Source organism: Harmonia axyridis, chromosome 2 (assembly GCF_914767665.1).
Source record: "Harmonia axyridis chromosome 2, icHarAxyr1.1, whole genome shotgun sequence".
Classification (NCBI taxonomy): domain Eukaryota; kingdom Metazoa; phylum Arthropoda; class Insecta; order Coleoptera; family Coccinellidae; genus Harmonia; species Harmonia axyridis.
This window is the reverse complement of record NC_059502.1, coordinates 10,069,623-10,084,437: the sequence shown is the minus strand read 5'-3', so window position 1 is coordinate 10,084,437 and position 14,815 is coordinate 10,069,623. Positions and strand designations below refer to the sequence as shown.

Here is a 14,815-nt window from a genome sequence, read left to right as displayed (position 1 = left end):
CTCTGACTGCTATTTCCGTATCATCTGCATTTGGGCTTACAGATTTCTTGGGTTTCATGGGAAGTCATATGCAAACATGTTGTAGAGCAGAGTTCCTAGAACTGAACCTTGGGATACTCCTGCTTCTGTTGGTAGATTCTGCGTCATCTATTTTGAGTAGAAATTCTTGTCTCTCAGGTAGTTTCTTATTACATATTTTGCACACCTCATCGAAATCACAACTGATTCTCAATATAAAAAGCTATTCCTTCGAAAAAATACAAAAAAATGCTGTTCATTCGAATAACAGTATGTACAAGAAAAAGAGGTCACTTTTGGTATGGGTGTGAATGCTCTATTTGCTTTTTATTCTCCGACAATACAGTGATTAATTATTCTATTCACAAATGACCCTCCAACTTTCTCTGGTATTTTAGAGCCTCAGCAGAATGACAAAATTCCGAGCTCTTTAGTGAACTAGTCGTTATTTCAGCCTAGATTTTACCTACAACTACTGTAGACATTTTCTGATACCAAGAATTACACACACTCATTGTACGGTGTCTGTTGAATCAAACATTATAATATGAACAAACCAGCATAATGAATAGTTAACAGGTGGACAGAAACACATAATATGATCGATTGTCCGACTAATCTGATCGCTCAGGTCAATCATATCGTCGGGTGACGCAGATCTCATTAAACGAATTAATAATTTCCGTTTGGACACGGCAATCGGTCCAGAAAATTTCAATCAACCCACTCCTTTAATGAACGCAATCTCACTCCGAACGGAGTCGATGGAAAAGAGCAGAAACTCATTTATGTTTGCCCCTATATAAAAAAAACAAGTTGTCGTAGTTAAATGCTCTCGAATCCTACGACATGATTAAATATTTGATTGGGTTCCTATTTATTTCGAGAAAGTTTGTAATTTCGCTCGAATAACTTGCAGCTCTTTCCTTGCTCTTTAATCCTTCTCCGATAAGGAAAAAGGAGCAGGGATACAGTCTGGGAGCGGCTCAGGAAGGATTAGGAAAGTAGGCGGTGGACGACTTCTCTCTCGGTCAGAAGTTACCTGTAATTCCGTCGAAAGTTGTTAGTTCATACTTTCTCCACTCCGGGTGGGGGAGAATATGAGTTAAGTGAATATTTCAATAGGGGACGGGAAAGTAGAGGGGGGCGTTTCGCCTGTTTGATTTGAGTGGAAAGTCATAATGAGCCCTGTCGGAGAAATTCATGCTGGAGTTTCGATATCGCGGAAGTGCCGAATTTTCCGGTGGAAACTTTCACTCCTTCAAATCACGGGAAGTCTGTGTGTTCAGCGAGGAATTTTCCTTCGTAATTCGAGTTTTTCGACGCTATTTAGAATGTCCGGTGGCGCGTGAAGGGAATTGACATAATGAAAGTCTGAAACGTCTTAATGATGTGGGTGTATTCAATGATGCAGGGTTTCGTAACTCTGTGCTGAGATGTAAAGGGTTTATTGTATTTTGGAAAATGGGATTTTGTTCAATGGAACATTTTCCAGAAGAAACTAGTAGATCCACATGAGGTTGATTTTATTTTTGGTTAAATCAGGAGGAATCTTCAAGGACGAACTACTCTATGGAAGGTTGAACAATGTGAGACTCTAAGTCACTATATCTTACCTGCTGTTTGGTATATACATCCATAGACTCTTTTACCCTGATCTGAAATCGATGAAATGGAGGAAATTGGGATTGCCTACCACCTTCGGTGGATAAGGAATAGATTGCTTGAATGGACCAAATACAACCTTTGGATCATAGTATCTGATGGAAGATTCGTCTTAGTTGAGGGATTCTCTGACTAATTGAGTGGGATGTTTTTCCAAGAGTTTTAAATGTGTTTTCATTGAAAAAATTCTTCAACGTCGATAGGTTCTAATCAAGAAAGAGTTGGGTTGAAAGATTAATGAAAGCGCTCCTGAAAATTTTATTATAAACGTAAAACTTGTTGACCTTCGTTGAGGAGGTCACCAAAGCTCAGTACGTTGAAGCGTGAGTTACTATGGGACCGACCAAAAATGCTGTACAGAATCAGCTTGTTCTAAACATGTTGCAGCGAAGACCCTTCACCATTTCACTCTTTCGAACGCCATAATAGAGATACTGGTGTTATGTGAGTTTGTTATCCAAGATGACTCCCAAGTATTTTACTTGGGATTTCCAGGGAATATAACGTCTGCTCATTTGGATGTGTCCGAACGGTTTGACTAATCTCCATGGCAGTTGGACAACAGTGCTTTTTCTGGATTCACTTTGATTAACCATTTGCTTCACCATTTTTCCATAGGACTTACATCGCCTGGAAGGTATTTCTTGCCAATCGGTAAGCTTTTGGCCTGACCATGATAGGAATGAATAGAATACTCACTCTCGCATGGGTGGCCTATGGAAGACTAAGGGATATTTTCAAGGGTGATCTTCCTATCCACCTAAAAAGAAAGGCGTTCAATAAGTGCGTGCTTCCGGTTTTAACAAATGGCTCCGAAACCCTGACATTGTCAACTGCAACTGCCAGAAAACTTAAAGTGGTGCAAAGAAGGATGGAAAGGTCTATGCTGGGTGTAACTCTTAGGGATCACATAAGAAATGAAGATCTACGAAGGAGACTGGCGTAGAAGATGTTATCACCGTTGTGGCGAAACTTAAATGGAACTGGGCAGGTGAGAAGGGAACAGTGGACAAAGCGATTGCTGGAGTGGAGACCACGAGCAGATAAAAGAAGTGAAGGAAGATCGCCTACACGATGGACGGACGACATAAAAAGAATATCCAATATCTGGATTCGGACAGCACAGAACAGAAGCCAGTGGAATAAGATAGAAGAGACCTATGTCCAACAATGGACGCAAAGGGTTGTATGATGATGATGATGATGATGATAGGAGTGTCATCTGAGTATATGGCTAAAGAAGTTAAGTCAAACTTCGGGTTGTTGGCTGCGTATGCTGAATATAGAAGAGAAGACAGTACATCACCTTGGGGTATTCCGGCTTCGAGAGGCCGATATTATTTTGGAGATTTTTGCTCTGTAGCAGTTGACAAAGTACTCATCGCCATAATGATCGCCAACATACGTAATGGATAGGAACCACAAGAAACATAAACGATTTCGAAGAAAAGAGCAAAGTTGACACATCGAAAGAAACACTTTCATTTCATGAAGGTTGAAATTGACACCTGCTTCCATCAGACACTGGTTGATGAATATTCCACAACTCTCAGTAGCTGATTTGTGATGGAGTGCTCGGTATAAAATCAGAACTGTTAGTCTGGGGGAACGTTGTTTAGTCTGATGATATCGCTAAGAGGGCGTAGGCAACTTTCCCAATTGATGATAGGAGGCTGATCGGGCGGTGGTTTTGGGGAACTTTCCTGGCTTCGGGATGCAAATTATCTTTCATCTATCTGGAAAATATATAAAATTCAGTATATGACTACACATACCGGCAAAAGCTTCAACGGCATTATTTTTAGTAACTGTTTCAAAGAAATGAAAGATAGATCACTTGAGCCGACAAATCAATATTTTATTGGAGATTCCTAAAACAACATTCGGGTGAAAATTTATCTAATTGTTCAGTCTTTAACTATTCGAGAAACGTTGAGTAATCTATAAAAACGGTCAACCGAATCAGGTGAATTTTTATTCAGGGGCCATCTTAGATATTCAGGATATACAGTTTGACAATTCATTAATTTTCTTCAGAGAATACAAAAATACCAGTGCCAGTTTTCTACATTTTGCAGAAACTTTCAGCTGGAATATTCCATGAGAACCACCCGGTATGCCCTATGGATCAAATTTTCAAGTAATTTGCATTTGAATTCTACGTAGTCACCTTGTTATTGTTAATTTCGCCATCACAATAGATTGAACCTTGCTACATTGCATTCATGATGAGAAATCTTATAGGATACCTTTTTCAGATATTCAATCAGGCTGAGATCCTCTTCAGCATCGACGGTGAAAGATACCAGGCCAGCACGGTGCATGCGATGATTCCTGTCGACCTTACCAGGGAATCTGCGAGGAATATAACGATAAAACTCCATGGGAAACCGGCCAAGTTCATCAAGCTCCGATTATCATTCTCGAACAAGTGGCTGCTGATTAGCGAGGTTTCGTTCGAATCAGGTAATTTCGTGATTTTTTTCATCTTATGTTTACATCCCCAGCAAGGTTATTGGAATTAGGAAATAACTCGCTCATTTCTCTAATTTTATGGTGATATATTTTTTTTATTGGTCAAGAAAATTGATTTCACGGAAGTAGATTGTGGTTAATGAAAATGTTTTTATAATCAGCTATATTATCACGAAAGTATAAAAAATATTTGTCTTCCAAAGGTATTTGAAACATCACATCAATAACATGAATTTCATTCTATTGAAAATTTACAAAAATTGGAGGTGATCTTTTGTTACTTATTGCCAAGTGTTCTTTTGCATTATTGATATTGGTTTTGGATGATTCCGCACCCAGGGCTTCCAAGCTACCTCTTGCACTCTCCACTTGATTCTGCATCTTATGTGATGACTGAAACTGATCTGTTGTAAACACAGTAGAATTTGGCAAACCCATTTGGATCTTTTTCGTCAAATAGTGCGACAGCTTTCTCGCACTATCACGGTATAGAAACTATCCAGTAGTTTACATGGTGACAGTTTCTTCGATAGTTACTATCACTATCTCACTGTGTTGACATCGTCTGTTGTGGTGTATTGTGCCCCATCAGAGCTATTCTCGCTATTACGTGATCTACAGCTCGCCTTCTAGTTCCAGAGTTCTAATGAACTTCAGTTTCTGGGATGGATTCAACGAGGTTACTTCCTCACTTCTACAAGTTTCTTGTCCAAAGCAGATTTTGCGTTGGTTATAATGGCAAGGCATTCCGTCACAAGTTGATCCGGAGTTTCTTCCCCTCCCCACAGAATCTACACTCTTCATTTCCTGCTTTAGCATGCTACATTTCAAATTGAAAATATTCAACTGAACAAGACAGTTGATGAAAATCTGGGCGTACGCCAATGCGTATCTTCGTGCATGTGTACCCAATACAATGAATTTGTCATATCATTTATATGATATTTTGATGACATTTGAATGTTATCGATAATTATCGCAGTGAAATTTAAAAACTGTTTTCCTCTATTATATTCATAAAACCCTCAAAAAAGTTTTTTTTTGTATTTTTCCTTCACTAAATTCCTAATTGGTGTTCCTGATAAACGCTGAAAGTTTGATTATTACATTGAGAGTCCTTCGTCAAAAGACAGCCCAACATCATTGTCAATTGTCAGCTTACAAGCCGAAGTATTTTACTCTCCTTGCTCATGAAGAACTGTCAGACCTAAGTTCTTATCAACTTCGGTGGAGGAAGATTGGCTCAGTTTAGAGCTAGGACTTTGTGAATTTGAAAAATTACATTCTTTATTCTTGTGAATTCATAAATTTCGTATTCACTTTTATATATTTCTATTTTGTAAAATATTGTATGTCAATTTTTCTGGTACCAGTTATTTTAAAGATTCAGATTGTGAAATACTTGTGTAAATACCTATAAGAAGTGTTTGATCGACCTGGGTTTCTGTTCCTTCCATTTGGTGAATTCAGAGATCAGAACCACGACTCAAAATAAACGACTGTCCTCGGGCATTTTGAGTTGTAACAAAGAGGTTACACATAATTTTGGCGCCCAACGTGGGGCAGTTAAGGTCTTTATGGCCATTCGATCACTAGATCTCTCAGTTTTCCTGGTGGGGGTGACTGTTAATTCGGGGTTGATCATTATCCTCGTTCATCATAATTTTTGGGATCATCTCTCGGCAATTATATCTGACTTCTCAGTCGGGATTTATTTTTTTTTGTTTTTTTTTAATAAGTTTTCACTTTTTGCTTTTACCTTATCTAATTTCTTTGAATTTTCTATCGTGGAAAATGTCTCTTAACCCAAATTATCTAAAACAGAATGATCTCGCTTATTGCGATTCGAGGTATTGAGATCCCGTCATCAGTGAATGACAAACGTAAAATTTTGAGAAGTTTAGGTTTACTTTTCCACGGATTGTAGTTTCACTGTCTTATCTGATCCTTTTTCTTTCAAAGAAAATGTCGGATGCATTAAAGAGAGTTTGACAGATTCGAAGTTTACACTGCTAGATCCATTCTCATTAGGTGTGCAATATTCACTTATTTAAATGAAATATATTCGGATAATGGACGGCTCCGATTGGTCCATTCTACAACGACCCAAACAGACGAGGATACGTCACAAAAATTAATTAAACATTCCCACATTTATTCGCGACGCTAATCCCTCATTTTCCATACGAAATCATCGCGACAACAAAAATGATCAAACAGTGACATGCCCTGACATAAAACCCGCCGAATTTATGACACGCAATTCGATAAAGTTCCCGAGGCGGACGTGCAAAATTTTTTTCGAAATTCTACAACACGTGTATAATCCACACTCGCGAAATTCTCTTGTTTATTCGCGCGAAACACGCGCGGGCGAGCGAAAGCGAATGACGGACCGTAAAAATTCGGCTCGTTAATCATAAGACCCGATGTCGGCCTCGACAATCCCATTCGTTTCGGCCGTAGAAATGACAAATTCTATATCCTAAAAGCTCCCGAGCTACACGCGGGGCTCAGGTGGCGTCTGGACGCAATTTAAGCTTTCGACGATCCCATTAAAATTTCCCTCTACTATCGGATACCACTAATGAACGGGACAACATCCAGCATTTATCAACTGATTTATTAGTGATGTTCATAATGGCTAATGCGCGCCAGACGGATGGATTAACGTAACACGTTGGGAATTAATTCGTTCCGATGATGGAGCCGAATTTTCGTCTGTCAGGAATCAAAACTCGAAAAAAATTGGGAAAGCACTGACGAGAAGTTTTTGAGCACTCATCATTGATGTTCAAAATGCTTCCGATATACTCCTTCATACGGCTCTGTGGTCTGTAAGGGTGCATTTGGTGTCAGTATTCGGGACTGGCACCAAATGCTCACTAATATCGTTAGACCGTTGTCATTGAGGCAGATATACTTGCAATAGAAAGATGTGTGGAAATTAACCTAGTAAGAAACTATCAGAACATTCTGATAGGCTCCAATCAGAGCTCTTAGCTTACATTCAATCGATTCTAAGATGGTATTGGGGTCCAGAAGAAAACGATATGGGTCAGAATAACGAGGTCTTCTCAGATTGGATTCCCGGTCCCTCGGGAATTGCCAGAAAAAGATCACAAACTCCTTTCATTGAGTTGGAACCTTTCTATGCTATAGGCAATGTACCTACAAGAAATACTTCCAGGTAAAGGAAAAAACCTTTTCAATCCGAAAGAAAAAAGAGCCCCAAAGACAAATGGTAATCGGTAGGAGAATCGAATAGAAAAACGCGGCCAAGTATCTGGGAGTGATACTTGACAAGAAACTCACTTGGACACAACACGTCACATCAGCTGCGACGAAGGGAAAGACAGCAGCGGCAGCGTTGCAACCGCTAATTTGCAAAAGCGGCAAAATGTCTTCTTCCAACAAGCTTCTTCTCTATAAGTCCACCATTCGGTCGGTCATGTCTTATGCATGCCTGGCTTGGGGATACGCTGCAAAGATCCATCTGCAGAGACTTCAAGTCGTGCAGAATACGATCCTGAGACGAGCCGTGAATGCACCATGGTTTGTTAGCAACGTACGGATACAAGACCTGCAAATACCATTCCTAGACGACCATCAAAAAGATCTGAGCGTGAAGATCTTCAGTAAAATGGAAAATCACGCAAACCCTCTTGTAAAGAAGGCTTGCGACTATGATGTAAAAAATCCCTAGAAGCACTTTTGTGGTCTGTTAGGATATATATAAATAAATATAAAAGACCACTTCTTCCCTATAGGAAGTGTGTGTTAAAGCCAAATTTCTACTGGCACAGAGATTGTGTAATGATACGATAAATGACATACGATAAGATAAATAAAATAAATGAATGTGTAATGATTATACAAACTGGCTTATAGCCTAACTGCAAAAGAGAAAGAAGTTCCAAGTTCCAAGTTGTTTGTCCTTCATCAGTGGTTTTCATGTTGTCATATTTTAGATAGTTTTTCTCATCATTTTCTCTGAAGGTTCATAGAAATATGGATTTCGTTGGAATGGCCTGAACTGATGTTTACCATTTGAAAAATCAAATTTCTATCGAAGTTCCACATCAATATTTTGTCAGGAAGATGATAATATCATATCAGGTTTGAATACTTTGCCCAGATGACTAATTGGTTTGAACAATTATGACGTCAGGAGCTTTTGAGCGCTTCATGTATGCCTCCATAACTCTATGAAGGTATATGTCCAATGATCGCTCAAAAGCTCTTAAAGTCACATCAGTGCTTTCCTACATTTTGTTTTCATATAACGTCCTGCAACAAAAACACAAATTGTTTAAACCAATTAAAACTAATTTTTACGATTAAGTATGCCTTGAAAATGTAGTCAATCAAAAGTGTTAATTTGGCATACCCCACGCACTAAATTCATTATTGTACTCCTGGATTACCATCCCCAAATTTTGACGGAGATACGACTTCATCAGAATTATGAAAATGAATAGCGAAAATTAAAATTCTTAAATTTTTCATTTTAAGTCAGAAAAGTCGGCGAGAAGAATTAATTCGGTTATTTCTTTCCTCATTGCAACCAGTACTGAGGGTATAAATTCGATTAGACTTGAAGAAGTGTTGGCTCATTACTTCCCGAGTTAAATGAATATCTCTTCCGATTTTTCTACATTATGGTTATAATTTAAACTATGCCGAGATTGAAATTATTAGGATTTATGGAGGCGACTGTTCGAGGTTTCAGGTGGGGGATTCATTTCAATGAATGGAGATCTCAGGTTGTTAATTCCTCTGCTGTGGTTTAATTGAGAAGGGTTTTTCTTCATTTGGATATTTTTTACTTGGTTCATGAATTTAATATTTTCATGAATCATTTAGAATTGGTTATGATAGTGATAGCCTTTTCCCATCATTATTATCGATGATTTTTTCCACGAACGTCAACAAATGGAATTTATCAACATCAATTTATAATGTTGGAGTTTGTTTTCACACAATTCACTTGAAGAAATTGCATAAAAAACATTAAAAATTGACTTCACAATAGATTGGTGGTGTAGGGTCAGAGAAACAGGAAAATGATACTCTGTTAGTTCGCCGACGTTTCGGAAAAATTTATTTCCATCCTCAGGACTCTACAAAATTTACGGAAAACATCATTTGTAACATTGATGAAGGTGTTTACAAAAATAAAGGAAAAATGAGCATTACTAAAAGTTATTGATTAGAAAATATCACAGAAAAGATGGTCTGACATAATTCAGACATACAATGAAACATCATACAATTCGAAAGATCTTTAGTTTAGAATAAAATAAAAAGTAATACAGGGTGTTTCAAGTTCGACGGCCTATTAAACGTTTCTGGAGAACGGGGCCGATTTGAAATCTAAAAATTCGGAATATAACATTGTTCATGATGCCCGATTCAGCTAAAATATTTTCGAAGTTCCGGAACTTCCGGTTATACAAGAATTAAAAAGAATTTTCTCAAAAAAAACTTTTTTTGCATTTTATGTCTTAGATATTATCAAGATTTTCATTCTCAATTACCCTTTGCTAAAAATATTCTGTTAGTCCTCATAGTTTTCAAAATATTAAGAAAAACCGTAAAAAAAGAGAGAATTTCCTTAGTCACAACTACGTGAATTATTTTTACTGTGAATATCCTATGCGTATACTCAATTCACTTTCTCAAACTGGAATGACGTTGGAATATCGTGCATATCTTGAATTTGAAAAATATCTTCACAGGGTGTTTCAAATATAGTGCCAAAAATTGTGAACAAAATTCGATCATAACTTTCGATTTTCAAATTAGAACCCTATTTTTTTGTGATTTCGTTGGATTCTACGATGAAAAATAAGAGTAGTGTCCAAACATGATTATGCTCTCAAATTCAATAATTTAAGAGTTATTTGAGATTTTATGAATTTATGTTATACGTAGGGTCAATTTCATTCGATCTGTTTCAAGAATGCGTTTCAAATCAGTATTCCATGATCATAGAAATTAAAATATGCAATTATTTCAAAGTGACAGGTGTACTCATTATTGAAGCTAGTAGATTATAATTTCACGATATGAATCACCACTTCAGTTTATTAAAAACTGAAAGTTTGAAGTGAAAAGTCAGGGAAAAGTTACGAGGTAGTTCGCAGCAGAAGCTAACATTGCGCAGCAGATATAGCGGTGTACGTAACATCATTATTTTCCACAAAAATTACTCCAAATGAGCAGAATAATCCACTTGATTGTTTACAAATATCACACCGTGGCAACAGGCTATATTGATAAGATAATCAACATTATAACACAGGTCAGACAGTGAATCATTTCAACTGTCGTTAACGATAACGCAAAATATTATCATTCTAGGTTCCTGGTACCCAACAATAGCATATTCCCTTTCAGATCTGCCGATCTTAAATAAAATTTAATGGTTATTCACACAATTGTATGTTTGTTCTAATTATTTTATCCAGTATAGTGAATTAATGAGTAGCCATGGCTGAAACATACAAATTTAATGAAAATTACTGATTTCAATTATTACAGTGAAATTGAAGTTAAGTTCATCTCAGAACACCCACTGTTATGTTCAAATTCATATTCAACACGAATTGGCAAAATAAAATATCATCGTATCCAATGTTCCAATTTTTTCTTAATTTTTTTTTTCATGAAAAGTATTTGATAGCTCGTTCACCGGTATTTGGTACTCATTTCATTGTTTCGTGTGAAAAATTCACTTTCAAATTTGTCTACAACACGACAAATTAGGGATTCACGGCTTGGTTTGATTTTCAAGCTACTTGGCTTGAGTTTGACTGGATTTCAAGTCAAGCTTATGTTAAGTAGTAGTTTTTCAATCACAGACAAGTATTTATTTATCAAGTACCTGAATCATATCAAGTCACTTGATTTTTATCAGTTTTATTGTGTAGTGTCACATCAATAACAAAATGATGAAATGAGAAGGAACCTTGCAAGAAACACTTTTATTTATTTAACTTATTGTATAAAAGAACCGAAAATATTAACTTTTTTGCAATAGAAACATAAACTAAATCACTATAAATCATACAAATAAAAAATAATAAAAAAATAAAGTTTCTTAATATTGAGAAACCTCCAGGCTTTGTTTGATTTCATAAATTTCTATCTAGGATTTAAGACACATGAGGAATCTTATAGATTTGTCGCCTAACCTATTGCGGGTTTTTGTAACTGTAAGAGCAGCTCTGGAAAATAGTCTTTCAACAGAAGCTGAAGATGAAAAAATTCATTTTGGCCAAATTTGGAAAGATATTTCTGAAACTACCAGAATCTATCAATAGATATAGAAATGGGAGAAAACAACTAATAAAGTCACACTGGCGAATGTTTCATTCTCTCGGCGGTCGAGAAATCCCCTTATTTAGTATAAGCGCGCACGAGATTGCAGAAATATATGCCGTGCGACACGCGCATATCAAACTCAAGTAATATCAAGTAGCTTGATATCAAGTCGAGCAATAAATATCTGAAACCAAGTCAAGATCAAGTATGTAAGTTTTCACGATCTTGATTTTCAAGTCAAGTAGTTGGTTAAAATGTCAAGCTACTTGGTTTGATGAATCCATACGACGATTATTGAGTCGATTAACCGAATATATGTCGTACATGAATTCTCCTCAATACCTTCCGATATTCACAAATGAGAACTGATTTTGATGAAACAATTTGACAAATTCTATACGTTTTTGAACCGTGTATCGTGATTATGATTGAATGACATAACCTGCTGAACACAAATGACATAAGAACCCTGATAAAATGTTAGAGCGATCTGTTCAGGGAACGAGCACTAAAAATTATTTATTTCTCAATGGAATATCCTTGAAGAGATATACTACATCTTGAGGAATTTCATTTTTTGTGTTAAGAATATGCCTCATGGCAAATAGATTAATTTTTCTGAAACGACAAATGGACTATACTCTGTTGTACATTCCCTATATCCAAACCCATCTATCGCACCGCCGCTGCGTCAGAGCCTACTTACTGCTCTCGACAAATCGTCAGCTGCAGTTCAAGCAGTTCCAAATAGTCCCGGTTTCAACGTATAGCAGTTCAATGGAACAGCTCCAGTCCTGTTCAATGTCAGGTGAGTCATAATCCGACGGTACATCACAAGCAGCCGATTGTTTATTTTGGTATATCTCCCATAAACTGGAAAATGCAAGGAACAAATATGAAGTGAAAAGTAAACTGCAAATTCCACGCCTTGGTTTATTATTCTTTTCTATAAATAGCAAAACTCTTATATTAAATATTACTTCAAATGCGAATTGAATTTTCGGCGGTAATACCACTAGAGATTAGGTTTAGCAGGATAATTTTGAAGTTGTTTTCGAATTCTTACTTTCATTGGCAATTCAATGAAAAGATCCATCTATTTAAATTACAAATATGAAAGTGAGTATCTATGAGAAAACCATCATAAACAATATCCAACTGAACTCTCTTGGTTTTTGGTATGAAAATTTCATGAATGGGAAATCAAATCAAGTAAACCTTATTCAACAAACTAAAAGAACAAGTAGAAGAATGATTTTTACAAATACAATTTTTATACAGGGTGATTCACCGGGATGGCCTATTAGTAGTTTATGGAAAACTAATCATAATCTTGAGCTGAAAATTTGCATGTTGGGGTTTGAGGCAATGATCTTTCTCCCTAAAATATTTCCAGATCTCTACAACTTCCGATTATACCGGAAACAGACTTCTACTTCCTTATTTCAAAAGGCACACCCACTATATTATTGCATCATTAGATAGCTTTTTTGACGACAATTTCGGCAATATGGCCATACCTTGGCTAAAAACTCAACGGTTCATGAGTTAATAGAATACTTATGAAAAAAATTGTGGCGATGAGGACTCACAATTTTCCGGCAGAAAAACTTTCTTCGTAAAGTTTGTTTGCTTTTTCGATTCTCCAAATACGTTGTATTTGTAAATAAGACTGTATCCGGTTTGGACCAGAAATTTACAGGATGTTCATAAGAAGATCATGAACTTGAACAACTCAAATTCATCAAAACTTAAGATTTTCAAATTGGAACCTATATTTTTTATTACTTCAGTCGATTCTACGTACAAAAATAGTGGGGGATACTTAAGCAAACCCGAGAGCAAACCTAACATGAATACTTATCGAGGAAGAAATTTAAATGAGGAAAAACCGCAATTTCTAACTGTGTGAAAGTAGTCGGTGACTTCCGGAAATCACAGAAAGAAACTAAAATTCGATGTTTCCATAAATAAATTTGACATTTCGAAAATTGTATTGAATAGTCGTAATTGAATATTGTATTGATTTATGGTTTCTCAACAATCCCAACGAAAAATTAATTATAATTCATGAAATGTAAAATTTAGTTACCCAAACATAGAATTTTGTTTCTGTGTTTTCCGGAAGTCACAGACTACTCTACACAGATATAAATTGCGGTTTTTCCTCATTAAAAGTTCTTCCTCGATAACTCTTAAAGTATTCATTTTAGGTATAGGGTTTGCTTAAGTAACCTCCACTATTTTTGTACGTAGAATCGACTGAAATAATAAAAATATAGGTTCTAATTTTGAAAATCTTGAGTTTGAATGAATTTGAGTTGTCCAAGTTCATGATCTTCTTATTGCCACCCTGTACATTTTTGGTCCAAACCGGAAACAGTTTTTTTTTTTAATTCAAGCAAAATCCCTAAGATAGTTGTGGGGCTATACTCATATGATATTTAGTTTTTTCAATAATTCAGCAAATTCCATGTGATAATGTAAGATTTAGTCATCTGACATCTTTTTTTTTTATTTCATTCATGATTTCGGTCGATAGAACATCGAACCTTCAATCATGTATTTATAATTTCTATATGCTTTTTGGTTTCCTCAAGAAATTTGTCCCAAGAGAGTGACAAATGAAATTATTTCGAAAGTATGTTTTCATGAAATCACTTAATGGGTTAATACAGTGATTGCAAATTCATATTGTAATAAGCTACCACTAAAAGTCATATTCTTTTTTAAGAAAAAAAGATGCTTCTTTGTTCAGTGGTAGATCCGTTATTGAGGAATAATTTGTCGTATTTTTCTCCGATTTAGTTTCATGTTGAACCTTCATTATCTTCAAAATGCATTTTGCGAGAAATGATGCAGAATGTATTTCCTTTAATGATTGAGTATTTTAATAGTGACTTTGGATTATCTCTAATTGCTTTTTTTATGATAATTTCATACTGTTTCATGGATCAGGGAAGCTATAACAAGAAAACAATTAAAAGTAGAAAAATTATAATTGATAATACAATTTCACACTGAAATTCATGTTTTTCTGTGGATTTTTCCAATGAAAGAAATAATATAGCCAAATTATATGTTCAAAAAGCGAGATATATCTCCATGTGAAATATAACATTATTCCCTATTCAATTAAGGAAAATTAGCTGACTTATATCGGGTGTCCCAAGGTGAGTGGCCTATTAGATTATTATGGAAACTATTGATAGTAAAAATTTCAAATTTTGTGGATAGATATTTGGCCATATAAGGTACATTTTTAAAATAATTTCACATTTCCAGTGTTACCGGATGTACGACAATTTGGCAACAACTTTGTTATTTT

The 14,815-nt window shown here is 35.9% G+C and overlaps 1 protein-coding gene across 1 annotated transcript in view; it reads left to right on the top strand.

Annotated features, from left to right (window-relative positions):
- LOC123674115 (discoidin domain-containing receptor tyrosine kinase B-like) overlaps positions 1 to 14,815 on the top strand; it is a 408,546-nt gene that overhangs the window by 309,989 nt on the left and 83,742 nt on the right. The window contains exon 8 of the mRNA XM_045608987.1: positions 3,942 to 4,149. Coding sequence (XP_045464943.1) covers positions 3,942 to 4,149 — 208 coding nt within the window. The remainder of the gene's footprint in view (positions 1 to 3,941; positions 4,150 to 14,815) is intronic.